This window comes from Passer montanus, unplaced genomic scaffold, assembly GCF_014805655.1.
Source record: "Passer montanus isolate IOZ18808 unplaced genomic scaffold, ASM1480565v1 scaffold27, whole genome shotgun sequence".
Lineage (NCBI taxonomy): Eukaryota > Metazoa > Chordata > Aves > Passeriformes > Passeridae > Passer > Passer montanus.
Window position 1 is genome coordinate 338,083 of NW_024367372.1, and position 27,396 is coordinate 365,478.

The 27,396-nt window shown below is 38.2% G+C and overlaps 1 protein-coding gene across 3 annotated transcripts in view; it reads right to left on the reverse strand.

Moving 5' to 3' along the window:
- The window catches only part of ARID4A (AT-rich interaction domain 4A), a 47,932-nt gene that overhangs the window by 16,178 nt on the left and 4,358 nt on the right, over positions 1–27,396 (reverse strand). For all 3 annotated transcript variants that reach the window (XM_039712772.1, XM_039712770.1, XM_039712771.1), the window contains 9 exons: positions 27,310–27,375; positions 26,294–26,384; positions 16,671–16,750; positions 16,476–16,570; positions 15,776–15,908; positions 14,293–14,372; positions 12,439–12,515; positions 10,841–11,007; positions 784–856 (listed from right to left, as the gene is read on the reverse strand). In XM_039712772.1, coding sequence (XP_039568706.1) covers positions 784–856; positions 10,841–11,007; positions 12,439–12,515; positions 14,293–14,372; positions 15,776–15,908; positions 16,476–16,570; positions 16,671–16,750; positions 26,294–26,384; positions 27,310–27,375 — 862 coding nt within the window. The remainder of the gene's footprint in view (positions 1–783; positions 857–10,840; positions 11,008–12,438; positions 12,516–14,292; positions 14,373–15,775; positions 15,909–16,475; positions 16,571–16,670; positions 16,751–26,293; positions 26,385–27,309; positions 27,376–27,396) is intronic.

The window sequence follows — 27,396 nt, forward strand, 5'->3', positions numbered from 1 at the left end:
GCTGCTATGGAAATATCATTCAGGTAGCTGCTGTCAAGAGAAAAGAAAGATGAAAAGGGAAAAGGGCAGTAGTTACACCTATAATCTACCTCCACACCAAGGCTCCTGCAGGATGAAAATGTTATTTGAGATACAGGATTGAAGTGGTGACTTCTTGAGTAAAATTTATCAAACCAATATACTCCAAAAGATGAAACTCTGCAGGCTTGAACATAGATTTTTAAAAGGAGCATAAAAGCTTCCATTTTCATGTCAGTCTCATCACAACTGCAAATGCCTTATGCAACAGCAGCTCTCCCAAGTCAGCAGGTACATCTTGCTCCCTGTGCAGAGCATGTGCACTTCTGATACAGCTCTGAAACCAAGACCTCAACTATTCTAATTTATTAAGTCTCACTTAATTCTGTAAAGACAGATGTTTAAAACACACTATTTTCTTGTTGCAGCTACAGGATAAAAGAGAATCTTTTGAGTTGTCTCTTCAGGTATCACTGCTCCATTTGTGCATAGAGATTAGAGGATGGCACATCTCCATATTTCACCATCCATGGACAGACTCCACAGCTTCCAGCCTGGGATTAACAGCAGCAGAGCTCTCAGCCATGGCTGTCACAACCAGAAATCAACCAAGGGCTTATTTAACAGGCGTTGTGAACATAAAAAAGGCTTTGTGAAAGCAAAACAAAACCAAAACACCTCAGGGAGGATTTGAGTTCCCTTTGAGTGCTGTGCCATTAAAGAAGTGGACTGGAGATAAAAAAAAAGAAGAAAATTCAGTGGTACCTCTGTCTTCCATAAACTTGTAAAGCTGTTGGAGGAAGTTGTCCCTCTCTTCAGGATCAAGCTCTTCCTCAGGCTGTGAAAATAAATGCAGTCATAAATGAAAACAGCAAATATGTAAAGTAACCATTTATTTGTACAAAAGCATAAGAGCAAGAACTAAACCCAAACCACTTCCCATTTGGCCCTGAACCCATGTAATGGTGAAATAGGCAGAAAACAAAATTTACTCAGGAAGCCTGAAGTGGTACCTCAGGAGGAAAAGAAGAAAATGCAGGTCAGGGAAAGCATCAGTCCATGACAGAATGAATGAGTGACACTCAAAATGAAAACACTAATACACGCAGCATACCTGCCTAACACAGAAGAGGTCTGGTATTTACAAGACTGAAAGAATTCACAGGAATTCCAGGGGTTTTTTGGTTGGGTTCTTTCTGTTTGTTTGGGGCTTTTTTGTTTAACTCATTTTCCTTATCCCAGCTTTAGCTCAGGCTGAAGAACAATTCTTTCTCCAACAGTACCTGTTGGAGATGCTCCAGACAGTATTTGTTTTGTAATTAAACTCCAATACTAGATTTCAGCTTATATTTGGAAACACCTTTAATGTCACTTCTGTAATTTCTTATTACTATAAATTCCTTAGTTTCATCTTTACAACTTAAAGCCTGAAAGAGATAAACACTATGAGATAAATTTATCGTAAGAAATCCACAGCGTGAAATAGAGATATTCCTTTTCTTCCAGTGAAAATGAATTAAAATAAAGTAAATTTATTGGGGGGAGGAGGTGTGGAAGGGACTGGCAGAGGAAATAATGTCTACATATCTTCATGGAATTTTGAGATTCCAGCAGAGACCAAAAAAAAAAACCAAAAAAAACCCAAACCATTTTCCCTGCACTGCTTTCTACATGCCACTTTCTTCCTGCCAGCCTGGCAGTTTGCACAAGGCAGGCTGCAGCTGTCTTGAAGGAAAGACGTACAGTACGTGTCAGAAAATCTTATCATTACATTATTAAAAATAACAGGAAAGTGACAAGCAGTTCCAGAAGGAAACCAGAACAACAATTTACATTTCAGTCATCTCTGCATTCTGTAAACTTTAAGCTTCAAGGCAAGGAGATAGGCAGGGAAATGGGGATGTACATGCTAGTGCCTTGCTAACCAGCAATCTGCCCAGCATCAGAATGAATCCCAGCCCTGCCTGCTTCACTGAATTCTGAGCTTCTAAACCCAACAGGGCTCAGCTACAATCAGGCAGAGACAATATCTGTGTCTTACTTCACTAATTTTTCTTCTGGAATAATTGGAGGAAATTAAATGTGTAATCATAACACTGTACAGCATCAGTTACCATTTGCTCAGCACATCACAGGGATTATATAAGGAGAAACAGTTATCTATAGAATTAGCATGCTCTTCCAGGTTATCAAGTGAAGTATTGCTATAGAAACCACAGCTTTTTTCTCTCCATCCAGACTGCAAAATAACTTCAAGATCGAGAAATTTCTACCATCTACCGTAATGTTTACTGGCTGAAGGCAATACAGCTCAAACTGTGCAAACTAAATACATCTAATAACAGTAAACATCCAGAAATACTTCTGAATAGCTGAATTAAAGCCATTTCTTCTGTGTGGGCACAAAGCCAAACCAGAACTGTGGGTCAGAACAGCAGAAATGCATGTTAAAACAGCCATCTTGCAGCCAGAATTTAGCCCTTCCACTGATACTAAGTACTTTCAGCTGAAAAGCAAAAAGGGAAGATAAAAAGTGTTACAGGGTGGGGGCATAAAACCTGGCTGCAATAAGCATCCACCTGTGTGAGACACCCCAAAGTCTGCACCTGCTTCTCTCTGTTGGTGGTGTGTGAGCCCCTGGACAGAGGGAGTCTGAACTGTGCCTGGTACTGATGCCAGAACAGGCAGCACATCCTTCTGAGAAGTCACTTGAGAAAGCTCTGAGTGACTGCCACCACAGAATACATTTTGTGGATCAGCTGTTCTTTTGCTTCTGGCCAAAATGAGAAAGACCAACCCTTCCTGGATATGCTTACTGCAACATGAGGATAAGATGTCGTTTTTTTACCAGGGTTATCTGTTTGGAATTGGACATTAAAGAATTCCAAAGGGTGTCTGCTGTTCTGAGCAAGTTTTACTTTAAATATATCAGCTGTCATAAAATTATAGAATGGGTTTGGTGGAATGGACCTTAAAGACCATCTAGTCCCAACCCCCCTGCTATGAGGGTTCATCTAAGCTGCTGTAAATCTGCACCCAAATCAAGGAAACATCTGAGAAATGCTGATGCCACAATCTGTGATCACCATCAGAGAGCAAATGGAGAGCTGAAATTCCCAGCACTGCTTTCCAGCAGGAACCAGGATGGCAGTGCTGCTCTCCAAAACTCATTGCTACTGTCCAGACATTTGTGCCCATTTTAGACTGGGCATAACTAAGTTCACAGTGATAATTGTTTAAAACCAGTTACTGAAGAGATTTCTGTCTCTCCATTTCATTTTTTTCTTATACAGATGTTGCAAAAAAGGGGGAGACTATAGCCAAAGGTAAGTCCAAGTGAGAAGCAAAACAACATAAAAATTTTAAGCTGCAAGAGTTCAAAACTGAGACCTTTCATCCAACACTCACAGCTAAATGCAACATGAGAAAAACATTTTAGTTTCAGGAGGAGAGGCTGAATTTCATTTGAATGAAAATAAATAAAAATCTCTAAGATGCCTCTTTTCTAATTAAAAGATTGAAATTTTATGAGTTTGAGATTTTCTTTCATCTTTCTGACAAGCAGGCCACATCTGTTAGGGAACACTGGAAACAGTAAAACAATAAAATTGACCATGAACATTATCTTTTTATCTTTGTATAATGGAGATGTTCCCATCTCCATTTCTTATGGTCTTCCAAACAACATTAACAGAATTAATGTATTTTCTAAAACTATCTGGTAAGCACCAGCAGCATGAAGCACACAGAAATGTGTACAACACTTGTACCTGGTTTTGCTTCATTTGGTTTCGAGCCACCTAATTCACCATGAGCTTTGCCTCTGTCCTTAGCATGATTTTCAACAAGAATGTGGCTCTGCTATCCTGACTCATCATTTACTCTACAGGAAGATGTTAAAGCTTCTGTGGGTGCCAACCTTTAGAGCTGAGAGGGAGCACAAAGGATGAAATAGTTTCTTCTACAAAAGAAAGAATGAATCTCTACCTCCAAGCACGTACACCCTGAACTGAGGCAATCTGAGGTGGAGCTACCAGGGACAGATCTTTCTTTTATGTTATAAATAGACTGACAAGACCATAAATGCTTCTGTGAAAGAAACGCAGGTGAAGAGGAAGAGCAGCATACACAGGATTTGGAGTTCAGAGGAAGAGATGATCAAGACAAGATGCCAGAATTACAGTAAATGTAATTTTGTTGCTTCACAGTACTTCAATGAGATTTCATCACTTGCACATTTGCTTTCTAATGCCAAGCTTGAAAACTAATTAAGGAAATGACAAGAATTAAACTGATTGCAACAAGTTAACAGCTTTAAACCACGTGGAGATGAGCATGGTCTTAAAATGTTAATTTGTACCAACAAGAAACCATAAATTCCACAAACCAACAATGACTCACTCCAGAGCCGTGCCTCAGTTTGCAACTTCTCTTGGAGTGACATTCTGAGAATGCCTCTTTGCATAAAACTGTGAGCAAGGAAGTCTTTAAAGAGCATTTGTGCATGGCATGATGCAGGCTGTGCTTCACAGTAGCCAGAACTCCTACAAATGCACACATGCATGACAAGGAGGATTAGCTAATCAATGTTTAGCTATTTTTAAAGGCTATTCTGTGCATTACACATCACAGCTGCTTGGGGGGTTTTATATATATAAATCACAGAATCTTAGAATGGTTTGAATTGGAAGGGACCTAAAAAAGCATCTTGTTCCATCTTCTGCCATGGGCAGGGACATCTTCCACTATCCCAGGCTGCTCCAAGCCCCATCCAACCTGGCCTTGGACAGTCCCAGGGATGGGGAAGCCACAGCTTCTCTGGGCACCTGTGCCAGGGCCTCAGCATCCTCACAGGAAATAATTTTTTCTTAGTATCTAATAAACCACTCCTTTCTGGATATCACCCTTCATTAACTTTGAAATGACTCTTTTCCTGTATTGAACTTTCAGAGTCAGCTATTTCAATGTTATTTTAAAATACAAATAGGTTGCAACAGACATGGCAATTTGGGTATGATTTTATGTGATCTCCCACAGTTACTTAGAGCAAAGCCTACACAGGGAACAAGAATTATTTTGAAGCAAAATGTAAATATTTTAATAGTTGACTACTGATTATTTGTAGGAATTTCAAGCCTCCTAAAACACATCATGGATTTCTCATCCTTCCTTTATGGACTTAATGCTAATAAAATATATGGAAATAACTTACCATGAGAACTGAAATCCTTGCTTATTTTCAGAATAGGAACATTGGAAAATGCCTCTGGCATCTTCCCTTTTCAACAATGTAAAGCAACTGTGACTGATTTTTTTGATGCTGTTGTGATGCAGAACCTTAAAAAGGTTAAATGAATGCACCCCATTAAACATGCTACACATGCATCCTCCAGGTGACTGTCAGAAACAAGCCTTGAAGAAAATCCCTCTTAGCAAACACCTGGAGGTGCCACAACTCTTCCCACAATGAGCCATGGAGGCCAGCTAGCTGGAATTTTTTTCTGAAGAAATTCCTTGCCTTTACTCTGGTTTTAAGTGAATGTATCTGTTAAGAAGAGGTACTGAGAAGATATTTGAAATAACTGCACGTTAAGATCTTCATTCTAATGGAATCAGAATGGCTCACAGGGAGACAGAGCCAAATCCAAATACTGCTTACACATCCCCTGGTAAAACAGGGAGTATTTCAATATTTCAGCTTGAGAATCAAATGTGATGGATCATGGTGGATTCCACAGCTTCTCCTACCAGCACATTTACCTGTCTGGAATCCTTTGCCTCACTACTTTATGTTTAGATTACATTCTTCTTCCCTGATAGATCAACTTCAAGACAAGCAAATACAGCAGTAGATACAACTTGTTTTGAATAAAAATCAGGTAATGTTCAGTATTCCAAAAGCTTTTGTTTCCATGTGGAGATACTGGAGTTAAGATTTTCTCTTTCCTTTTAGCTGCAGTGCATAGATTGCCAAATGTACCCTCAAACACTATCTTCTTCTGACATGTTGAAAAGTGGGTAAGAAGTAAAAGAAATATTCAGATTTTTATCTGGATTCAAATTAATTGAATGATTCTTTTAATTTTCATTCAGTCAATAATTTATTTTTATAATACCTATGGATTTTAAAAATTTTTTATGAAATGTGATATTAAAATCTTAATGGCTAATGGAAAATAATCCTGAGTTGCACCATGTATCACCAAAATTTCAGCAATTTGAACATGCTGAGTAGCTCTGTGTAATGCAATCCCTGTTAGAATCCATGACAAGCAATTTCCACATTGTCCTCCTTCCCAGTCAACTCTGGACCACACAAGTCACTCACCACGGGTGAGGAGGAGGAGCACCAAACCAACCCCATGTTTGTTCCCCCTCCTTAGCTTACAAAAGCCATGTAAAGCCTGGAAACCTGGTGGTACCAACTCTACCACCTCTTGAAGGTGTCACAAAAGGCACCACACTTAGAAAGATAGTTTCTGTCAAAATAAAGTAGCAGATTTTTAAGCCAGCTACTGGAAAAATGGCAGGATCTAATGACACCAGCTACAGCAGATATCTCTACTCCATTATCATTATAAAAGATTCTACTTCAGAAAAATAGGATCCTTTCCATGCCAGAATTAGACTTTTCTGACTAACTTTATCTTGTGATTATACATTAAGTAGGTCTGTGTCCATTTGATTATTTAATGATGGCCTATCATGGCTGGGCAGCAGCTGGACAGGCCTTGTCAGCAAAGCTGCTGTGCAAACCAAAAGATGGGAATGGGGGGAGAAAATAAAAAGGTATTTTTAATAATTTCAATCCCATCTCTAATAATATAACTAATTACAGTTCTAAAACAAAAAGCCCACTGAGAATATTCTGGGAGAGGATGGACAGAAGCAATTTTTGACCTTGATTAATAAAAGGAAGCACTCTGTAAAATTTCAGTAATTCAACATCTGTATTCAAATACAGGCAAAAAAAACCCCAATCACTCACTTGTCGAATCTCTCTGCAGCTAGTATTACTGCCTTTCTAAGGAAAAAACCAGAAATTCCTTAAATTCCCTGAACGTTGTCTGTTGCAATATCTAGCACGGCCCACAATTAAAAATATGTATTTTAACAGCTGAACCAGTAATTTGACTTAATGGGCCATCATGTCAGCTCTGCTCTGACATTATCTAAAAAGATTCATATCTACCCTCTGCTACACAGCTTCAGCATGAAGATGCTCACCTTACATTCCTACTTGTCACCTGGAAATAATGGATTCCACAGCTTCTCCTATCAGCACATCCACCTGTCTGGAATCCTTTGCTTCACTATTTTACATTAACATCTTTCTTTAAAAATAATCTCTATTTCTTTTACAGGAATGCTTCTTTTTTTTTTTTTTTAAATCACCAAGCTTCCCCCTCCCCCTTCTTTGTTTGAAACACACAGCATTTTATGCAATAGGCATGAAAAATGATAATAAAAATGGATACTAGAAAACTAGTACAGCAATCCTTGATTTTCAGTGACTGATACTCTGAAATTTTAACCAATGTTAAAACAGACAGAGCAATACAGCCTGCAACAGTTCACACCCCGCAAAATGTGGCCTATTCAGTCTTTTTCACTGCAAACAGAGGGGGAAAAAACCCAGAGGATTTTACATTTCTGCACACATTTATCTCAGGTTTATCTTATCATACCATTACTCTTACACAGACATCTACTCCATTTTCCAAAACACTGACATCCGAGCATAAAATTCCTACCTAAAACCAGATTTTTATTGTCTTTTTTAAAATTTATTTTTACCTGGAAAGATCTCTGGCTGCAAGCTCCACCAGACAGTTCCCAGATCAGAAACCCAAGTCAAACCCCCATCCCCAAGCACCACGCTCACATCACGGATTCAAGCACCCGATCCTTACCTAGCAGCTGCATTCTTTCAAACGTAAAATGGTTTTACTTCCTTTCTATCTAATCTGCCCACTGCCTGGACATATTTTCAGCCTGACTTCCAAAATATTCGCTCGCGTTCGCTCTCTCTCCCCGCGCGGCGGCCGCGGTTAACCGGCATTACTTACATTCTCTTCCGCACGGAAAAAAAAAAAAAAATTAAAAAAAAAAATTAAAAAAAAAAATTAAAAAATTAAAAAACTAATCAAACGAACTAGTAAGGCTAAGGAGAACGCGAGGCATTAGATGAAAGGCGGAGGAAGGGCCAGCCCATCTCCGAGCCCCCGGCCAGCCCCGGCTCCCGCGGCCGCTCCCCGCGCCTGCGCCGCGCCCGCTCCGGTTGCCCGGGGAACGGCGAGGCCGCCAAGCGCCATCGGCCATTCCGTGTGGGAAGGGAAGGGAAGGGAAGGCGGGGGGAAAGGGAAGCGGCCTTTGACCTTCCTGCCGACACGCACAGGCCGCGCCGGGGGCTCGCGGTTCGTGTTTTTGGGGTGTATTGTGAGAATGGCGCGGTGGGGAAACAAATAAATCCCGCAGTGCCTCCCCTCCCCGCCCCCCACCTCCGCCCATGCTTCTAAATCCAACATCCAGGTTACAAGCAGGGAGCAGAAATAGAAGAGAATTCCGTAAAAGCAGTTCTGATGACATGAGGAAACTGGCTAACTTCGTGCAAAAGGAGCCACTTTAAATACTCGAAAGCAGAAAAAACTGTTATTATGAGAATCATGGAATTGCATTCCATGATATGGGTTGGAAGGAACCTTAAAGGTTGGAAGGGACCTTAAAGATCACCCAGCTCTAACTCCCTGCATGGGGACACCTTCCCCCAAAACAGGTTCTTCCAAGCCCTGTCCAACCTTGCCTGGAACAATTCCAGGGATGGAGCAGCCACAGCTTCTGTGGGCAACCTGTGCCAGGGCCTGCCCACCCTCACAGCCAAGAATGTCTTCCTGATGTCTAACCTAAATCACTCACTCTAAAGCCTTTCCCTCTTGTCCTTGTCCAAAGCCCCTCTCCAGCTCTCCTGGGGCTGGACCTTAAAGATCTAACTCCCTGCATGGGGACACCTTCCCCCAAAACAGGTTCTTCCAAGCCCTGTCCAACCTTGCCTGGAACAATTCCAGGGATGGAGCAGCCACAGCTTCTGTGGGCAACCTGTGCCAGGGCCTGCCCACCCTCACAGCCAAGAATGTCTTCCTGATGTCTAACCTAAATCACTCACTCTAAAGCCTTTCCCTCTTGTCCTTGTCCAAAGCCCCTCTCCAGCTCTCCAGGGGCTGGAGAAGGTCCAGAAAGGGCTCTCAGGTCTCTCCCAGAGGCTCCTCCAGGTGATGCCCCCCTGCTCTCCATCCCTGGAGCAGTTTCCTGGTCTCCTCCAGGTCCCTGCTGTGCTGAGACCCGGGGCTGCACAAAGGGCTCCAGCGGGGTCTCAGGGGAGCAAAGGGACAATCCCTTGTGAGGCAGCCCAGGACACGCTCAGTTTCTGAGCCACGAGTGCTCACTGCTGCCTCATATCCAGCCTTTTATCCACCAGAAGCCCCAAGCCCTTCTTCTCCACAGGGCTGCTCTCCATGAATTCCTCTCCCAGTCTGGACAAGCGAGAGCACGTCAGACACGAAGTCCATCCACCACATCACTCTGTGATTCCCAACCTAACAGGCACAAGGTCTGTCCTGTACTGCTCCTCAGCAGCATTTACTGCCCTGTGAATCAGCTCATGGTTTCACTCAACCTCCTGCTTTTGTTTGAAATTTTTGTCTTTTTTTAAAATCACACTACTGTCTTCTGAAACAAGTTACTTTCATATAACCGACACGCATGTGAGTTCAATTTTATTAATAAGCTGTAAAATGGTTAATTATTTTTATGAGGTTCTTTTAAGGTTAAGTTCTTTAACTAAGAAATTATATTTAAATTATTTTTATTTTTAGCTTAATCATTAGTTATTTAAAATCCACAATGAGGGTTTTTTTGTTTAATTATAAAATATTAGTTAAATTCATTAAGGATCAGCTTTTAAAATTTTTATTTTGTTTTATATAAATATATTGCTGTATTTTAAAACTTTAAATTCTTTTGTTATATTACAAGTTTTTATTTAAATTATATACTCGTAATTTTAGATTTTTAAGGTTAAATTATTTAATTAGGAAATTATATTTAAATTATTCTTATTTTTAGCTTAATCTTTAGTTATTTAAAGTCCACAATGAGGGCTTTTTTGTTTAATTATAAAATATTAGTTAAATTCATTAAGGATCAGCTTTTAAAATTTTTATTTTGTTTTATATAAATATATTGCTGTATTTTAAAACTTTAAATTCTTTTGTTATATTACAAGTTTTTATTTAAATTATATACTCGTAATTTTAGTGTTGTTTATTAATTTTGGAATCTTTCTCTGTGGGTTCAGGTCAAATGCAGTGTTCTCTTGAGGGTTTGTGTTTTTTAGTATAGAAAGTTTAAAATTCCTAATATCTAGATTTCTGACACATACAAAGAAAAATACAAAAGGAAATTACAAAAGAAAAATACATAGATACTCTATTTAAGGTGGAATTACTACTATTAGGCTCAATGTAAGCTTTTTGGTTTTGCCTTTTCTCTGGACCCACTTTCACTCTTTTCTGCCTTGAATTTAGCTTCTGAGATTTGTGTCCAGTTTCCTCAACAGGTAACAGGAGACAACTTGCCACTGCTCACAAATCCCAAGAGATACAACTGTAGCAGAGACAAAATGAGCAGGACTGAAAAGTCACTGAAGTGAGCTGAGTCTGAGAACAGTATGGAAGGTGCAGGATTTTCAGGCAAGCAAGTCATTAAATTATCCCTGAAAAATGACTGAGCTTGTCCAAAAATGGCTGAAATTGTCCAGACTCACCGCTACTTCTTCTGTTTTCTCTTCTCTTTTTGGCTCCTCTTCATCAGTTTCTGCAGCAGCTCCATCCTCCTCATCACTGCTGGAGGACTCCAGGATTTCACTGATGTCCATTTTCCAGTTCCGAGGAACTCCCTTGGTGCTGAGAAAGGTGCTTGCCTCCTGTAGCCCTAGGGAGGAAAGGGCCCTGGCTTTACCTCCTCTGCAGCATTCTCAGCACAAAACATTTCTTATTTCCTTTTCACCTTCTTGTAACTCACAACACCAACTTAAATGCAATGAATCCATCACAGATCAAACACTATGGCTTACTCTGCTCTTTCCAAAATATCATGTTTTAGATTAAAAAAAAAAGAAAATAAAAGAGAGCACTGCCCAAAGAGATTTGACATTAATGTTTGCAACAGAAGGAAAACATGTTAGTGAGCAAAGGAGTGATGGGACAGGCACAAGTTACATTTGTAAAATGGAAATACCTCAAATTCTTTTTCTTTAAGAGGTGCTCCAAGGGTGGAAAACAACAAAGCAAAACAAACCCAGATAACCCCAAAATCTGCCCCTCAGTCACAATAAAAGACTTTAATAAAGGAGCCAGAAAAACACCCAAAAGAAGAACATACTGCAATGAACTGTTCAGTGTTACCAGAGAAGAAAGGGCACCAGTTTTAACACTGCTGACAGAAAAACCTCCAGACATAGGTCTCAACTCTTTTTTTTTTTTTAACCATAAACCATTAGTACCTTTGGTTCCAAAACATTCCCTTGTAGCAAGGAATGTCACAACTCAATTATGTTCTGCACAGGGAAAAAAAGTCCCTTTCTTCAATTTATCTCAAACCTGGCATCTGCTATTTTTTTTGGCTGTTCCAAAGTTCTTGTACTGTGAAACAGCTATTAAGAACAAAGTAGAAGAGAAATCATGTAATATTAGACAAATCAACCAAAACCACCTCAACCTTTCCTTTGAAGCATTTTAAATCTTCACTTGTTAAGGAGCTGCTGCACACCTTTACTCAAACCAGATACTGTTGTTGAGTGGAGATTTCTCTTTTGTTGGGTGGCATTTTTTAATCATAATTTTAAATAAATAAAATCAAAACATTTCTTCTTAACACATTTAATGTTTTGATGGATTCTGGTATCCATGTCATCTATCCATCCATCCATCCAACTCTGTAATTATATTTTTTAATTAAATATTAATCACACACTGTTGTTGTTATGTTGTTTACACCCTGCTGTCTGGGTATTTTTAAAGTAAACAGAGTGTTTTGAGCAATAGCAAAAAATTTTAGCATTAGGAGAGGTAACTACATATTCCACTGCTCAATGACATGTCAAACAGATTACACTGAAAATATTCTATTCATTTTCCACAAATTTCGACTGGATCAAAGTAATGAAACAAAAATCAAATACAGAAGATTTCTACTAGACAAAGTTATATCCAAAGTTTCTCTAACTTCTCCCACTTAAAATTGTTTACAAAATATCCAAGAGCAATTATCAGAAATCAACAGGTCATCATTTATCAGCAAATGTTGAACGAACCTTTGTATGAAATTACTTATTTTAAACACCTAGAATTTATTCTAAATTACCTTTTTTAGGAGAGGACTCTGATTTTGGTAAGTTTTGAAGATCTAACTCCTTAATGTCTTTTCTTGCTATTGAGTAACTGTAAAAGAATAAGATTTTGTGATTACATCACAGAAAAGCAAGCATTTAACTTGGAAAAACAGCAATTTCTCAAATTTTCATGTTATCATTCACTTGCAAGGTCCTTGCTAACAACTGCCTAAGGCACTTCTTATTGTATGGTCCAAATACAAAAGTTACCCAGGGTACACTTCCAGTCTTTGAAATCCAGGCATTAGAGTTTCCTTAAGTAACCAAGAAAACTTTGTAAATGTCCTTTATTTTAATTGCTTAACCTGCACGAATTTGCAAAGGTTAAACATGCAGACAAAAAGAAAAAGTATTTCTGAACTGAAAATATGCACAAGAATCAACAGCTGCTCTCCCAAACAAGGATCTAGCTAAGAGGACAGAAAAGTCCTCTATTTTCAAAATGCCTTTTTACTAGCACAGAACAACAGTGGAGCCAATTCACAGATTTGCATTGATAGACAGTTGATCTTAATTTTTAAATTACAAAAGTGTTCTCACAGCAAAACATATGGAGGTTGCTCTGTTCCAAAGTCATACTGGATATCCAGTCACTGAGTTACAAGAGCAATCCTAACCAAAATGCAGGGAGAGCCTTACGAGTGAGTTAGTCTAACACATTTTTTTTCCTTCTTTCAGTATTTCAGAAAATCTGGAATAAAACTTCACGAACCAGAGGCTGCCATTTTCTGAAGTTAAAGCTATTAGGCTATAGGAAGGGAACAAAAAAAATCAGACAAAGCAGATCTAGATGTTTTACCAGTAACACTCAACCTTCAGCACAGAGCCAGGCTTATCCAGAAGGCTGATGACATATCCACATGAAGAGGCCAAAATGAACCAAGTCTTCAGGTACTTGAAATACATTTCAGTAATCAACTGAAATAACCTACTCAAAATCATGGCTATCAAAAATCAAAAACTGCTCACTTTGAAAGAAAGAGGGTGACAGGTGGCATTTGGCAAGGACTTTTTTTAATTACAATGTGTTACCACAGATGCAATGCAATAACAATGAAGAGAAATAAAGGGGAGCAGCCTGTAAAAAAACCCCAAAAACAGTCCTCATGCTCTTATGAACATTTTATTCATCATGTAAGACACATCTCTGTCTCTCTCTCTTCCCTTTGGAGTGGAGGATGGACTAACAGGACGTATTATTCATCATGTAAGACATCTCTGTCTCTCTCTCCTCTCTCTTCCCTTTGGAGTGGAGGATGGACTAACAGGACTTTTCCTTCTTTTTGAAGGAATATGATTCAGATTCTGTAAACATTTGCATTAGTAATTCTCTTTGAATTCTCTTTTCTATTAAAAAAAAAAGTAGATTGAACCCTTATAAACTATGTAACCAACTATGGACATCTGGGCACTGAAGGTAATGAGGCAGATACCAAACTACTACAACTGACACCCATACAGAAGGTAATTTAAGGCAGTAAGGGAAATAATTAAAACCAAAACTCACTTTAAAGGATAGAAATGACATTTTAAAAAAGGGGAAAACATCCAGGTGTTTACAATTTAAGCTGTTGATATTTTTTACATGAAGATGCACCAGAAACTTTCTTGAGTCAATGAATTCCTATTGCTACACACAATGGAAAGGGTGAGGAAGCACAGAAGGAGTCAGCTGGAAATAGATTGTGGATGCCAAACGTGTCCATCCAGCACTACAGAAAACTGAACCCTCTCCTTTTGGAAGAAATAACATCTTCAGGAGCAGTATGTGCTGAGTTTCCCAGTTTCCTCCCACAGACATCTAACCAAAGTGAGCTATCACTTACAATTTGGAATCTGCAAAGGATCGAACTAAACACTGGTCCTTTTTCACGGTGACATCGTCATTGCAGCTCGGGGACACAACCTGAGGAGTCAAATAAAACATTCCTTTATCCAAAAAAACCCAAACCACACACAAAAAACAAACAAACAAACAAACAAACAAAAAGCTGATCTTTAAAGGAAAGAAAGATAGACTGCAGGAAAACTGCTGTTTCTTCTATTATATTTCCAGTATTGGGTAAACAAACCTACTTCAATTTATACTACTAAGGCCAACAACAACATATTTCAAGAAGCAATTTACCCCAAACTATTGACTTGTTATGTACAAGCCAAGAAGTCTAAAATTTCATTTGAAAACTAATCTGCTGAGGTCACATCACAGGATCCTGTTCATTCACTCTGTTTTTTTAGCTCTTGTTCACACAAAATTTTAAAAGCATCTATTTAAAAGTCACAAACCTACTTATTTTATGCTAGCTTCTGATTTTTGGCATTTAAACTGAGACTTAAGTTGGTTTTTTGGTTTGTTTTGTTTACTGAGGTGTGGATAATACAAACCACTGTGAAATCCACCACATCCTTCCATAGCAGTATCATCTCTAGGTCTAAAGCAAGTGGTAAAAATACATTTGCAGTATTTGTATTACCACAAACAGAACAAGTTTATGTTTTGCTCTAGAACATATACAAGCAGAAAAAGTTAAATGCAGATATATAACCTCTGAGTACTTAACCTACCAGTTCAGAACCATGTTAAATAAAAATCTGTCATTACTAAAGGGAGCTACAACCAGAACATGTAAAATAGCACATTTTAAATTGAGGTACATACAGGTGGATAAGGCAGTGTCAACTGTTCACCCTACATTACACCATGTCTGAAAATACCATAAAGTTTTCTACAGAAAGCAACTTGTAATATGCACATGTAAACTTTTTGTGTCTATCAATAAGATGCAAAGTGCCTGCTTTTACAATACAGGTCTACTTGAATTTGGATTTATTTAATGTATATTTATTGTCAGCAGTGGCAATGAACAGCTGTATCATTTATTGACAGTCAAATAAAAATAAGCACCAACATCTGCTGCTGGAGTAACTGACCACTGGTCAGTTACACAAATGCAAGCATCAAAGAAATCAGTATTTCATAAAACTGAAAGTCTAAGGAAAAAAGATAATTACATTTTAAAAAAAATTCACATCCCACTGCAATTAAAATTTATAAATCTACATCCTCTTAAATTGCCTAGGAGTGCAAGTCCTAACATACTTTATTTTTAGAAGAAAAGTATCATTACACACTGATCATTTCATATGCAGTTCTAAAACACTTTAATGCCATGAAACTAACTTACACATAAATGTTAATCTCTGCTTTCCTACTCTTCAGAGACACTGCAAAACACTTGTATTTTTAGCCAACATGAGAGTAGAGCTTAGCCTGACTACATTCACAGCTTTGCTGCAAAAAGAACTCACCAAAGCTGGGTACCAGTCTGCCTTCTCTGAATTACAAGTCACACTCACAACCTTGCCAAGCAATTCATCGTTGAGGCGTCTCTTGTCTTCATCCTCTTCTTCACTACTTTCCTCTTCCTTTTCATCTTCAGTACTGAATTATCAAAATGTATAATATTTTAAAGTTTGTCTGAAGGTACTACTTGAAAACCAAAAAGAGCTTACAACAAGATTTTTCCTCCTATTTTGCAAAGCTTCAAAAACAGTTATAATTTTAAGAGATGAAATTGCTTGAAATACACTTAAATACTAAGTGCATTTACTCAGTAAGAGGAGTTTTGTAGGAATTTTTTCCAAGTAGCAGTATTTTACAACAGCATCATGTTAGAAATGGAGACATGACTCAGGTTTTGATTGTGCACAGACATGAAATAGAGAAAAATGCTCTCTACCTCCAAAAATTAAAAAGCATTTGGTTTGTTTTTTTAACTGTATTTAATATCAAGAAGGTTAAAAATCCTACATTTCCTATCAGATGAAAGAAGATAAATGTTCTAAGGATATTACAGGGAAAAAACCCTTCAATTTCACAGTATTGTCAGCATATGACCATGTCTATCAGCTGTGCACAAAATTCAGGTGACAGAGCATTCATTCAATGGGACTGCTTCAGTTTTAGCAAAGAACACTAAAGGAAAAGCAGAACATTCCCAAAACTCACACAGGAAGAGAAGATCTTCTCCCTCTATTAGATTTCTTCCCAATAACTGGAGTTCCAAAGTGCTCTGGATTGGTTAGTGGCAGTTGATCAAGTGTCTGCATGGAAAAGGGGGAAACAGCAATGGTTTGCAATATCTTGTTGTAAAAAAAAAAAGTGAATTATTTATTTTTAATTCCATGTCCACCATTGTCTTACCTCACTTTCTGCAAAGTGCCTTTCTCCCTTCAAGCATAATGAAGTTCGTCTCAAGGTCCTTTCATCACCATCATCAAAAACTAGGGTGAAGCCAAGAAAACACAGCAGCACAAACTGATCAGATCTCAGTCCCAAGTCTACTGCTTATCTCACAATCAAGAACATTCTCTAAAACATCACTTTCAAGCCTAATTTACTCACTCTTTAGTCCACAAGCAAAAGGAAAGTCAGTATTCAGAATTCAGTCTTGGAATAGATTTTCACACAGAGATTCAAGGCAGTCCAATGTAAGGCTTTGGATGAAAGTCTGAGTGTAACTTAGACATTCTTCTTACCAATACAACTCACATTTCAAACCACAAGCCTGGCTGCACACCAGTTACTATTATCTAGCAATCTTATTATCTAGGGGTTTGTTTGGTTTTGTGGAGGTTTTTTCCCACCCTATACATTTCTTCCTTACTTATCATCATTTAATAAATATGGTACCTTTTACTTCTCCTCCTGCTATGAGCAATCCCACAAAAAGATCAATTGGAAGAAAAACATGTTTCTGCTACACTTTCAATGCCATCTTACAAACAGATCAAGATACTGGAAACCTGCAATTCCAGGTCTGACACTTCATAAGGAATATTTAGTACCCATCCTGTTGTGTTGTATCTCATTAATTGGAAGTTCCATGAATTTCCATCAATACACAGCAGAAGAAGGCTAGGACACTATGGAGCTACTGCAAGCTTTGCCTGAGAATAAACTATTCTTCAGTTTAGATTAAAAAAACTTCAGGACAATTTCCTTGAAGAGAAGGAAAGCAAAGTTACCAACTCCCCCTGACTGCAAAGAGCAGAGCCCAGGTGGCTGCAGGCTGGAATCCCAGCCAGGTACAAGTTTATTTGTATGGGGTCAAAGTGCAGAAGAGAACACTTCTCTGTATTTAAACTACTTGAAACAGGCTTTGTGCACTAGTGAAAGAAAGTGTCAAGTGCTGTGCATAGCAGTATGGTAATTTTGGCATACTTATAAAATTAATTAAGCTGGATAAGATAAGCTTTAAGGTTTCCTCCATCTTCAAAGTAAATACTGCTGTGGTATGCTCCATATGCCTCACTACCAAATTATTTTAATGGCTCAGAACACTTGTACACACAAAACAATTAACTTTTCCCCTCTAAAAATCTCAAACTACTAAATTTTCAAGAATAATAATTTTAGGGGACAAATGGCTGGTGACTGGCAACAGGTAATTGGATTAAAAAAACCCAATACTTGACAATAGAAGTAAACTGCTTTTTTAATTTATTATCTCCACAATTGGAAGCTCTATCTCTATCAGTTTATTTGCTTTATCCCTCTACAATACTAGCTTTAAAGCTAGTCCAGTAGAGGGATAAAGCAAATAAACTGTTCATAAAGCAGATGACATATACCAGTTTTTCATCCTTAAAAGATTAAATGTTATAAATACTGAAGGTTAAATAAAATGCCCTCAGTAAAATATACTTAAATTAAGACACATAAGGGAATTATGACAATCAAGAGTAACAATTTATGCCATGGACATGTACAAAGAACCTGCAACTGCCAGCGTGGCTGCAGAACTTGGAGCAAAACATCCTTGCAGAACAACAAAGTGTAAAAGAACAGCATAAACAGAAATATTTCTGTATCTACATAAGCAATCACTTTAGTAAGTTTCAATAGAGAAAGGAAGCACCATTTGCCATACAAAAATATCAATTATTTGAGTTACTAAGGTGGAGCCAAGTAAGGAGTCTCTCCAAATAACCATGATGCTTGAAGTATTTCATAATTGTAGCTACTTCAAACTTGCTTCTCCTCTAGGCAAAACACTCGACTGTGCCTGACTGAAAGGGCAATCAGAAACTCACACTGATAAACTCAGCACCTTTAAAAATACAAGCATTTCTTAAACTAAACAGGCTTTGTGGTTTCCATCTCACTCTTCAGAAAAATCTGCTACACCAAAGTACTGCTCACACTCATGTCACCCTGTGAGTGATCTTTAATGCTAGTCCTAGAGGATTTAAGGCAATGTCTGTCCAAGGCACAGTATCAAATATTAAGGATTCTGTAAATACAAGCAGTAAGGCAGATGGCACAGTTTTTGGCTATGAGATATTTTGAAGCTGTGATAACAGTCGTGTCAGAAGAACTTAATACACTCTAAGCTGCAAATTCATTCCTCTTTTTAATCTCATCCAGAAGCAAGGTTGTTTAACTCTAGCTAAAATGCCTACAACTAACAATCAAACGAAAAACTTTTAAAATAATGTTGAATAACTTGTATCAATTACTTCATTCCTTCAACAGGTTATTGCTACAACTCCAAATTTTTTAAAAGCAAAAATCCTAAAGGTTGTGTTTTATAAGGAAGATTCACTGGGCAGGGAGAGGGCAGGAAACAGGAACAGAAGACAAGGAGACATCTCCCCATCCACACACACACAGAGTGAAGTCACCAGAGGATGTGTTTGCAGTGTCACCATTCTCATCTTTGAAGAGGAAATTACAGTCCTGCCTTTCCAAAAAAACAAGGGTGAAAAAGCAGAAGCCCTTGAGGTCCTCCCATTGCCTCATCTGGCAGTGGGCAGGGGCTTGCTGGGGAAAGAAGGTGCAGCAGCTGATTCCTGGGAAGGGAAGGATACAAACTAGCCAGGGAACTGCTCACTGCTCTGAACAGCCAAGGGAGCAGCACAGGAAAGAAGGGAAGGAAAGTGACATTTCTGCCGGGCAGAGCCCTTTCTTCCAAACACGTTCCTTAATGAGGAACACTGACAGAAGGGGAGAAGAGATGAGTAAGCAGCACAACCTGGAGGAACAGTCCCTGCCATAATGCTTGGTCTAGTCCCAAGAACTGAGCCCAATATGTTCCATGCAGAGCATACTGAAACAGTGACAAGAAAATGGAAATTTTCAGGATTTTGCTGCATCTCGACCTTGTCTATGACAATAGGAAAGAAACAGAATTGGTTTTTTTCTGTTTGTGGAAATCTACACAACCCTAATCTAGGACAGAAAAATAAAAACAAACTTCCCAGCAGTGATCAATACAACAATTTGCAAGAACTAAAAAAACCAAAAGAATTACTATAAGTTAGTAAATATATAATATATAAAACTAATTATAATACTCATATATAAAAGTATATAAATATACAATATATAATTTACTGTAAGTTAGTGAAGTTAGTAAACTTTAGGTTTACTTAAAGTTGCAAAAATACAACTTTAAGCTCATTATTGATTAGCTGGTATCTTCCATTTCCTGTCCATGGCAGACTTGTACACACCATCAGCAAAAATCCACTGACCCTATCTTTACAATAAGGCTGTCTCAAGTTTGGTTTTCATGTATTTGAAGACATAATATCAACCAGTCAACTGATCAAAATCATTTTTAGGAACTGTGAAGAAGCTTGTCACAAAATACTACAGATTAGTTTGACTACATCTCGTTTAGAAATATATATACAGCTGTGTTATAAATAGATTTAAGACAGAAAGAAAACCAACAAAAAACAAGACAGAAAGGAGAAGAGAGCAGAACTCTAGAGAGAACATCCTCATGGCAGTTCCGAGATGACTTCCACAGAGCCACCAGTGTTAGCAGCACAAGGCAGTTCTGTGACACACAAGTGCACAGGGCAAACAGCCCTCAAGCTGCATCCTGCAAACTTCCAATCCAACAAGCTGTGTTACTGCTGCTGCCCAAACCAAGAGAGATTAGATTCTACACTGCAAGGAAACAATTCTGTTTCGTTTCCCAACCCACTGAGAAACTTTTAAGTCACCAACACAATGAAATGAAAGTACATACCACAAATTAAAGCTGTTCCAGTGTCACTGGTACACTGAATTATTCTCACTGGCTGCCTGGCAAGCAGCAATTTATGAACTACAAGAGGTGTTGTCTAGGAATATCTTGACTAATGTGTGCAGATTTTGCAGATATTTGGGGTTCGGCTGTGGAAACAATATAGGAAGTACCAGGAGCTGTGCAGTGCTTGTTAAGTGCCCTTGTAGACAAGGGTTGTACTACTGATTCATCATTGTAAAAGGACTAAAGAGCAAGTGCTGCACTGTACTGTGCTACTGAGACACCACAAAACTCAAATTTACTATTTTTAAATGATTTTAAGTAAGCCCAAGTTCCTCTTACAAAAACATATTTGAAATATCCCAGAAAACAAGGAAGTTTGAGTGGCCTTTGAGGCTACTCATAGAAAACTATCACCTCCCAGACAAAAGCCTGCTGCTTGAAACTGCTTTTTCTGAAATGTGAATCTTACTGTTGTTACACATAAAGAGATTAGAGAAAAAATCTACCTCCTTGCTTTCCCTACAGTATTGTTTGTACACAATTTTAAGATATTTTTAACACTCTGTTTTCATAGTAACAAAGGTGGTTTCAAAAGCAAAGGTTAGATTCCAGTTGATTTGTAACAAGGTTCTACTGTTAAAATACTATTTTTCACAACAAAATCTTGCTCCTCCTTTCACCTGTTCCCTAAAATGTGTAAACACAACACATAATGCTATTCTTTTTTTTTTCCTAGATTCTCTAGAGAGCAACCAACAGGTTTTATGTGCCACAGGTGTACTTACACCACACATCCCATGGAAGGGCTCTGGACAAATCCACAAAATCCTCACAAGCGAATTTAAAAAGAACAAATTTATGGTGGGTGATGGTGGTGGAGAACACCAGCCAAGTGGAGGCAAACACCTGTGGTTCTGGATTCCTGGATGACACATGCACAGCACAGAGATGATGCTCCTGCCACGTGGAGCTCAGCAGGATGCTGGGAACTGGTCAAACCAGCCCTGCAGACATGGCCAGTGCCTGGCACACAGCAGGACGGGTGCTGGTCAAGCTCTGAAGGGACAGACACACAGCTCTCTGGCATGGATGGACTCAGCTGGCCGTGGGGGCACTGAGAGCTCCCAGCATCCTTGCAGTAAGAGCTTACAGCTGTAGTGGACCCAGGACCAAGCCTATTCTTCTTCTTAGCATAAATATCTCCACAAACCATTAAAAAAACCCATTTCTTTGAAAATAGGAAAATGTGACTATAAATAGCTCCTGTTAGCAACCCTGCTCCTGAAGTCCCAGGACATCAATGTCGGTTCATTTGCTGATCAATATCCTCAACATTATGAACTGGAATTTTCAAAATCCATGAAACATGCAAGATGACTAAAACCAAATGCTCAGTATCTTTAATTTCTGTGACCTCACCACCACAGTAACGTGAAGTGATGCAGCTGGTGGCTGAGACTACTCTTCATACCCAGAACAAGCACCCAGGTCTCTAACTCCTCTCAGCACAGACTCAACTCAGCACTTCCTGGAAACTGCCACCATGACTACAAAATGCCACCATGACTACATGAGAGGAAGAAGCCACCAGCAGAGCTGTGGGGCTCACTGAGGTGCCTCAGGAGAGTCTGAAAGCCATAAGTCTCAAGTAAGGGATAAAATAATAATAACTGACAGCAAGGTCTGCTAGAAACTAAAGACCTCTCACTGTTTCCCTCTCCTACTTCCTACTCATTTCAGAGGAAACATTACTGAAAGTTAATACATGTTTTTTATTTCTTTCTTTAGAAACACTTTTCCATTAGCCTCCCTAGCAAAATACAAGGCTCAGTGTATTTGTTCTATTTTTGTTTAAATGTGTTTAAAGTTGTAGAAATTATATTACATAATAAAAAGTGACCTAAGCATACACAGATCACCGACCTGAGCTTTTTCAAAGGAGAGATGACATGGGGCAAACCAGGCCATTCTAACAACAACTCCTGGATGCTTGCTCAAATGAAATCCTGTTTCTCACTTTTATATATATATTACATTACTTCTAGTTCTGTGCAGAGGTAACACAAAAGTGTTTCCTCAAAGAACATCTGCATAAGGATTTATGTATTCTGAAATTCTGGTAATGCTTGTAAGGTGTGAGAGAAGGAAAATACAACTACGCACTTTGTAAGGTGTGGTCTGGGTTGTGGTTCCTTTGTTTGTCAGTCATTTCAGACATTATTTCAGTATACACCTGAAGCATTTTACAAGTTAACAGAGAATCAGGTGCTTGGTACACTCAGTAAACTGTAGTTCAAACCTTGTTCAGCTAAAGCAGATCTGACAGACCATTTTAGTTCTATGCAATTATCACCTAGCAATATATTCAGCACTTCAAAAGCATCAATGCAGTATTTTGTAATTTGTAAATTAAAGAAGTTCAGTTTAGATAACTTCATTCTAAAGAAAAACATCATCAAATCACTGAATCACTTAGTAAAATCATCAGGTCCAACTGAACCATTTGTTGACCAAAGAACTTAAACTCCTATTAGTGTCACATTACTTTGGATTTGAGGAGTACCTTGTGCAGTGACATTTCCCAGACAGTTTTAAACTTGCACTCCAAACACCTTTTGCCTCTTTACCTGCCTATACTGAAAAGCTGAATTTCAAAGGTAATTTCAGAAATATTTCCAAATCACAGCTGAAATGTTCAACAGGACTACATGGCTAGATTAACATCACTGGCATATAAAAAGAGGTCAAAAAGTGATCCTGTTGAAACTACAATACAAATAAAGCCTTGTTTATTCTGGGTACATGAACAGCATTAATAGACAGGAGATACTGTGGAAATAGAGAAACTGATCATCACTGGGCTCTAGCATTATAGTGGTGGCAAAGCAGCCTATTATAGCAAGCTCAGCACTTCCACTGATTCAATTTATCGACAAAAGCAAAGTTGTTTCAGGTCACTTTTCTCCTTGACATCCCTACATGAAACAGAGAAACGGATATGCAAAAGTGAACATCATCACTTCTCACTAGACACACAGGCAGTTTGTTGTGGCGTTTTTTACACATCTGTGCTTAATACTCTGAAAATGTTTGCCTGTATATATTCCTGGTTTCATTAGCCAGAGATCAGTTTGCTTTTAGATCACTGAGAAAGACATGTTAGATAAGAGAGAATAAATAGTAAGGGAAATGCACAAACTACTGAAATACAAGCTTTCCCTTGTGCTTTCCATCCCTAAATGTTCAGGAAGGCATCCTGTAAACCTGGAGTCTGGTTAATCCACCTCCCTCTCAGCTCTTCAGCAGTGACTGCATCAGTCAGGGAGGCTGTGGAGCAGCACACCCACCAGCTACTAAAAAACAACCAATTCAAATGTTTGCTTTACCAGCAACATAAATACACACCTCATATCTATCCAAAACTTTCTGCAAAGACACAATGGAAGCAGCAGGCTGAAGATAAAGCTTATTTTTCACATGTCAATATTCCTGCATTCAAGCTAGAACACTTTCCCAGTTTTAACTGCAGAAGAGCCATGATGCAAACTTGATGATCTGCTTACTCTGGTCAATGTTACCTGAGTTTCCAACTCCAACAAGCAGCCTTCCCCACAGAACCAACAAAACATATTCCTAAGATCTAAATCCAACAATTACAATTGTATTCTCATAGTTAAAGCACCATGTAACAGCTCTGCATGTTCATTTACCATAAAATTACTTAAATCCCCCCTGAGCTCCAAACTTTTACAAAATCCTAGCAGTCATAACACATTTGCATGTGGAAAACATTTTTTCTGCATTCTGCCTGTCAAAAAATATTATTTGGGGAAAGAAAATTTCAATAGTTAATTAATCCATTGGTTCAAGTTTCTGAGCAACAGCACTTAAATAAATGTGTGAAGTAAAAATCATGACATGCATGATTTCTCTCTTACATAACTGGGGAGAGTTCAACAAGTTGTTAAATATAAACAACAATCCATTAATACAGGGCAGAGCACTTATTCACTGTTCAAATTTCCTGCTCATCAACTAAAGATTTTTGGCAGAAATGCACTGCTCAAAAGAAAATGGAAAAAAAAAAAAGAAAGTAAAAAAGAAAAAAAAAAAGGAAACACAGACAAAACTCATCCCCCAAACAAGAGATTTAAAGTTCACATGTCAAATGTAAGAAGACAAATGTCTTCTGGATGAAATTCAAACAGAATTAGCTGAAAGTGCTACTTGAAAACTGAAATCAGTTGGGAGTTCTACAATTAAAATGTTAACTCCTAAACCATGAAATTGTGCAAGACTGTTTCTAATCACTTCTGTAATAGAATGGTGAACCTCTGAAAATCTATAAAGAGCAGTTAAAGGTCCTGTGCTCTACCTCGAGTATGTCACATCACAGTACTAAACTAAGCAGATTTTAAATCTTCTGCACTCCAAAATAATCCTGCCTTTCCTCCCTGACCTGACATCCACTACAATTTTACAGCAATGTTATAATCCTGAAGAAAAAGGCACAGAACAGTGAGCTTTGTCAACCAGCTTAAAGCACCCACTAACAATAATAATCATAAAGCGATAAATCCTTCCAAATTATCTGCAGAGCTTCATCCTGATCCCAGCAAGGACAACAGAACCTCACCTACTGCAAAGGAAATGCTGAATTACTGAAAACAGCTTACTTAAATCTTAAAAAGGGGTTAATGAACCAAAATGATTAAGAGTTCATGGGACAGAAGACTCCTCAAGAGAAGATGGAAGAATATGAAGTAAAGCTGAATAGATTTGGTACCCAAGGCAGCTAATGAGAAACAGAGTTTAAATTTACAAGTCCTAATCTCCAAAGCAATGCCCAAGAGTAGCATGTACAGGACAATTAACAAGAGTATGTTCCTTCTAGGCAACTATTAGGGAATAGAAGGCTCTACTGCTGTAAGAAAGTTGTGCAAAAAGGAATGGGTGCTTGCAAAGCCCTCTGATTCAAATACTGTCCTTTTATATTTGTGCCTGTATGATTACTTGAATGTTCTTGAGTTTTGTCATTCTGTTCTTAAAGCTGTTTCAAAAAAACCTGGAGATCAGAATTATTTAAAATAAGGAAACTTGTCTCACAATGAATTCTTGTTCAACACTGACATTTCACTGACCCTGCATTCTGAACTTTCTATTTCAACCACTCAACACCACATGAGCCTCCAACATGAGGAGAAAAGTAGTTTTCTATTTTACTTTAGATCATTATTTGAAAAATTTATTAAAGGAAACAGCTATTCACATTATAAATGAATGTCTCCTCTTTTCTTTTTATTGTGTGGTATGTGATTCTTCTCTTAAAAAGAAATCGATTCTGTCTTCTATCCATGTTTTCCTTGTATACAAGCTTGCACACAGTGCAAGGAGGCTCATATATTTCAGTCATTCATTTCATGCCAGAGATTTTCAGCTGGAAGAATGATTTTACAAGGTTTATGTCTTAAAATCTGCAAAAATTATTCTGAATTTCACTGAGTGCAACCACTATCATTACAGGTACATTACAGGTGTATCAAAAAAAACTTGACTATTCAGCCTTGCAATTACCTGTGCAAAAGCCTCCCTGAACAACAATTAATTATTGTCCTGCTTGAAACAGAAAAGAAATCAAGATGTGGACAAGTTTTAAAAAAATCCCCTCCAAAAGCTATCTCAGATTGTCCAAAACAAGATGTAATTCATGACATTGTTACCTATAATTAAAATATATTGTTCAAAGATTACAGCCCATAAAAGAAACGTGGCCACTCACCTACAGTGTACCAACTGGCATCTGTCAGCTTGCTGATAACTGCTTCCTGAAAAGATCCATCGGGCATTTTGGTTTCAACCATTGCTCCAACCTGCAACAAGGAGCAGCTCAAGGTTACCTGGAAGCCCACACTCAGAAAATTGATAAAAACACATTGATCCTCCCACACCGAGCCAGATTTACTTTTTAAGACTCCATGTAGTTAAATGCTGCCTTGAAAGTTTGGTTACTGTAAGACCCTGTTTAGTTACAGGTAAGAGCAAAGGTCCTTCAGCAGGAAGGCTGAACTACAAGCAGACACCAAAGCACTGAGAAACTCAGAACATCTAAATTCAGCATGACTTCATCATCTCAAGAAATAAAAAGCCAACAGAAAACAAATATCCAAAGTCATTAATTCCTTAGTGATAATCATTCAATTACTAATATTTCTTATACTTTAAACATAGTTCTACTGTCAGAATTTCAGTAGCAGCCTTGGTGTTCCTACAGGAGCAACACAGGAAAGACAAACACCAGCAAGATGACCTTCTCTGGAGAACTCAATTTGCATTCAGTGCTTATAACACAGCTCTGCATTTTAGCACACAACTGTTACACAGAATAAAAATACAAACACCTTTTTATATAAAATACATCAACCATTCTAAAACACTGACTAATTGTATTTACTCTTGTCTAATGGACTTGAACATGGCTTGACATTCAGGCTGTTAATTACTTCTGAGAAGTTTCAACATTTCATTATTTATAAGGAGTTTTGCATTTTATGAGAAGATACAAAAATCCCTGTGCAGGCAAAGCTGTGTATCAAGTACACAACACAGAGAATCATAAACAGCTAAAAAAAATTAAGACTAATTTTTGCCTCAGATTTGATTCCATCAAATCTAAAGTGATGAGCCTCCTTCTGTTGATTTCAAACCTGAAGAACAGGTAGCCCCCAAACAACTTCAACATTTAAGAGTTTTAGGACATTTATGTGATTACCAAAAGAAGGCATGCAATATACATACTCTTAGAGGTCCTTTCACTTGGTCATCTTGCACTAACTGAGTTGAGTTATCCCCCTTCAAGACCACCTGGAAAATATTCATGAACGT